This window comes from Dipodomys ordii, unplaced genomic scaffold (assembly GCF_000151885.1).
Source record: "Dipodomys ordii isolate 6190 unplaced genomic scaffold, Dord_2.0 Scaffold117, whole genome shotgun sequence".
In the NCBI taxonomy this organism is placed as follows: Eukaryota; Metazoa; Chordata; class Mammalia; order Rodentia; family Heteromyidae; genus Dipodomys; species Dipodomys ordii.
Window position 1 is genome coordinate 4,663,898 of NW_012267333.1, and position 4,703 is coordinate 4,668,600.

At 33.1% G+C, this 4,703-nt stretch overlaps 1 protein-coding gene across 1 annotated transcript; it reads left to right on the forward strand.

Moving 5' to 3' along the window:
* Positions 1-2,042: 2,042 nt before the first annotated feature.
* LOC105995440 (olfactory receptor 1094-like) lies at positions 2,043-3,029 on the forward strand. The gene has a single exon (XM_013029153.1). It carries the CDS (start codon positions 2,043-2,045, stop codon positions 3,027-3,029), a length of 987 nt encoding a protein of 328 aa, XP_012884607.1.
* The last annotated feature ends 1,674 nt before the right edge of the window (positions 3,030-4,703 follow it).

Below are 4,703 nucleotides of genomic sequence, written 5' to 3' on the forward strand. Positions count from 1 at the left end.
CTTCTTTTCATTGTGAAGCTTCTTTTTCTGCCTAATTCCCATACATTCTCATGTCAATACTGAATGTTTTTGTAGATATTTATTTCTTTGTATGAGTGTGTGTACAAAAAAATTAAACATAGCTACTTTTATGACCTTGAAATAATATGCATTCTTGCACTAATTACTTACTGAGGTATTTTAATTCCATTATATTGCTATAACAGTTTAAGGATATTAAAAATTAACATCAGGGATCTGTGTGTTTCTTATGAATATGTTATAGGTTTCCAAATGTAATCAGAAAACAGCATCTAATGTTTGTACTTTTTAAAGAATCTAAACAGCAGTTCTTTTCATGCTTTTCTATAGATCTATATTTAAGAGTATGTTTATTTATGTATTAAAAATTCTTTCAAGTTTATCAAGTAAGCTATATCTGGAAAAATATAGACAAAGAGCTTTCTTTTCTTTCTAACAATAGTTGCATGAGTTTCTGGGACTTTTCCTGATGAAAGAGTGTCTCCTTATCCCCAAACTGGAGCACATTTCACATCATGACCCTTAGTCCTTTGTGTATACTATATCCAGGTTCTCATTCTGTATAAAAACTCTTATTCAAAATATACTGAAAGAAAGACAAAGTAGCTTTAATAAGGCATCTACATTGGATCTAGAATTTCTTTTACAATAATTGTGCTGTTGAGTTAGTCACTTTTTGTTGTGGAGATCCTGATACTCATGTTCTTATTCATAGTTACACACTTGAGAAGATTTATAAAGATGTAAGAAAAATAGCTCAAAAGTTAAATACTATTTGGTGGCAAATTGCATGTTCATTATTTTAGCATTGAATTTATAATTAGTATTATTTCTTATCTTCAAATGAGATTTGTTTTATTGTTACTTAGAACTCTGTGAAAAATGTCTGATAAATGATTGTTTTAACTTTGATACACATATGCCTCAAAATAAGTACATGGTCATTAATAGAAAACAAGCAGGTAAATGATAAAACATTTTCATAGCTGTTAAATTAAGTTTAACAAATGAAAATGAAAACAAATAAAAAAGTAAACACTGAGGTTAAACAACTTTGTCTTATGTGGGTTTTTTTGAGAATAGAAAAAAAGCTACTGGTTTTGTTTGGCAACACAATGCATTTATTTCAATAATAGTGGGTCAAGTTCTTTGTATTGTAAAGAAATAGCATTAAGAAAAGATAAAATAATTTTGGTTAAAATCTCATGTTATCAGCATAAATGTAAGTCATCTTATTTTCAAGCCATTTGGAAACATTTAAAATTAAATAATTTTGTAACCATTTTCACATTTCTATTTGATACAGTCTTAAATTTGATTGTTTCCATTTCAACCATTGCAAATATTAACTATGTAATATATAATAAATGTAAGATTACTATTAAGCTGAGTGCTGGTGTATCACACCTGCAATCCTAGCTTTTCAGGAGGCTGATTCTGGAAGACAGATGTTTGAAGGAAGACATGTTTGAAGCAAAACTGGAGAGACAAATCGTGGAGCATGTTATCTCTAATTAACAAGCATAAAGCTGGAATTTGGGGCATAGCCCAAATGGTAGAGAAGCAACAATGTACAAGAAAAGCCAAATGAGGGCATGAAACCCAGAGTTCAGGGCACAGTACCAGCACACACAAAAAAGTTACTGGAGAGATCTGTGCTTTCATTAGGATGCTTTGATTTAAAATTCCTTTTTTTTCATCTTTGTCAGGTTTAAGGGGAGATGATTTGTTATATGAAAATAGGTGTCAGAATATTTAAGAGAAACTATATTAAAATACAATCCATGAATATTTATGAGGTGTTTTAACATGTTAAATGTGGTCTTCCTGTATTAAACGGAGTCTTAATTTTACTTATATAGCAAAATGCATCTACTTGTGGCAAAATGGTTTCTGTCACCTCTTAACTCATTAGTGCTGAAGGAATCATTATACCAGTCTAAGAAAAAACTTCAGACAACTGATTAGACAGACTCTCTCAGCACAGAAAATAACCTTTAGAACTATAAACGAACATCAACATGGAAGGACTTGAGTCGAATTTGGATATACACGGGGTTCCAAGGAAGAACGTGACTGAGGTGACGATGTTTATATTGATGGGCTTTACAGATGATTTTGACCTGAAAGTTGTATTATTTTTACTCTTTCTTGCAATCTATCTTTTTACTCTAGTAGGAAATTTGGGCCTGGTTGTACTGGTCATTGTAGATGCCCGCCTCCACAATCCCATGTACTATTTTCTCAGTGTCTTATCATTTTTAGATGCCTGCTATTCTACAGTAGTGACCCCCAAAATGTTGGTCAATTTCTTAGCAGAAGATAAATCCATTTCGCTCTATGGATGTGCAGCGCAGATGCTCTTGTTTGTTACTTTTGGGAGCACAGAATCATTTCTATTGGCTGCAATGGCTTATGATCGCTACGTCGCCATCTACAACCCTCTCCTCTACTCTGTGCGCATGTCACCCAGAGTGTATGTGCCCCTCATCATAGCCTCCTATGTTGGTGGTCTTGCCCATTCTATCATACACACAGCGGCCACTTTTAGCCTGTCTTTCTGTGGATCCAATGAAATCAGGCATGTCTTCTGTGACATTCCCCCATTACTTGCTATTTCTTGTTCTGACACTCAGTTAAACCAGCTTCTACTCTTCTACTTTGTGGGATCCATTGAGCTGGTCACCATTCTGATAGTCCTGGTCTCCTATGGTTTTATTCTATTGGCCATTCTGAAGATGCCTTCAGCTGAAGGGAGGAGAAAAGTGTTCTCCACCTGTGGCTCTCACCTGACGGGAGTGTCCATTTATCATGGGACGATCCTCTTCATGTATGTGAGACCAAGTTCCAAGCATGCCTCAGAGCATGACATGATCGTGTCGATATTTTACACCATCGTGATCCCCATGCTCAATCCCGTCATCTACAGTTTGAGGAACAAAGATGTGAAAGCAGCATTTCTAAGAATGGTAGAGAGATATGGCTTCATCACTAAAGTACACATTTAGAATAAAGATAAACTAAAAAGAATAAAGTGCTGTTGAGCACCTGTATCTAGAAACTACAGAGGAAAAAGGCCTGTTTCAGATAATAATATTTGGAATCTCACAATATTCGCCAGTAAAACACTGATTAATCCTGAAACGTATGATTTTTTAATGTATGAGAAGTATGTTTCTTATATCATGATTGCTATGCTCATTTTTTTTGTATTAAATATTTACTGTTGTAAATATATTTCCAACCTCTGTGATCTTTGATTTTTTTCACTTCTTAGATAACTAGAGTTGACATCTGCCATTTTCATGTAGTAAATTGAGCAGTAATTCTGATGTTTTTTCCTTATTCTATAATATCTGTGGAGGACTTCGTAAATTTTATTAAATTTTCTCTCTTATTCTTATGTTTATATACTTGTATGCTTTTTTGACATGGTCTTTTCTAGTTAAACTTCATACTTTTTTAATTATATTATTATTTTGATCACTGACCAATCAAAAATTGATCACATCTGCTTTTCACCTACCTTAAATGTAATGGATCCTAATATTTAAAACTTATGTATCTGAATGTTAGTGTATCTTAGAAACTAATCTATTAGTAAATTAGTTCAATTCATGAAAAATAATTTATAACAATAATGAATATATATAACTCAAATACTGAATATTTATAAATATCTAATAGAGTAAGTAAATTTCTAAAGGCATAATCACCAAAATATTAAATGTCAATAAATTTACATTAATCTGATTTAAACATTGCGTACTGTATACCTGTAACACAATCTCATATTAACATACTTCATCAATGAAATACAATTATGATTTATTAATGAAAACAATACATTTTAGATCATGCTCCTCCATACCCCCCCTAAAAAGAATAAAAAACATTTGAGTGCACTTTAGATCTCCATAACAGTCTAACTTTCAGGATTCTTGTTTTCTTGGGTCCTTAGCCCTGGGTTTCGACCCTCTTACTTAACTGGTTTTTCATCATCCTACAGATTAAAGCCAGTGAGTAAGAGTAACAAACCTTAACAATCTTACTGTGTTTTATGCACTTTTGTTGCATAATGAGCTTATACTTGAAAAGTCATTCAGAGTAGGCATTCACTCGTCCTCAGTGATGCATGCTTTTTTCCCTTGAAGGTGTTGGAATTGTTCCTCCACAAGAGACATCTACTTTGTCACAGTAATCAAGACAGTTTTCTTTGTAAGACTTGAATTCTGGCCAAGTTCTGGTGGCTTATACCTGAATATTTAACTACCCAGGATGCTGATATCTGAGAATGGAGATTCAAAGCCAGTGCTTGCAGGAAGGTCCATGAGACTCTTATCTTCAGATATGTATTAACAATCCAGATGTGGAGCTGTGACAATATGTTGAGTGCCAGTCTTGTGCAAACAAACAAACAAAAATCAACAGACAACCTAAGGCCTAGTCCCAGGCTCTGATTTCTACAAAAAGTTAGCTCCAGTTCTACAAAAAGTTAGAATTTGAATCATGACATAAGTTTCAGACTTGGTTTTCCAATAGAATACAGAAAGAAAGTTTGTAGATGTGTGGTAAGAAAAATGTGAAAATTCATGGTTTGGTAGAGACTCAAACTAAATTCATATGTATAAAGCTTTTAATTTAAAAATAAGCTATTCAATTCAACATCTTAAAATGTGGCT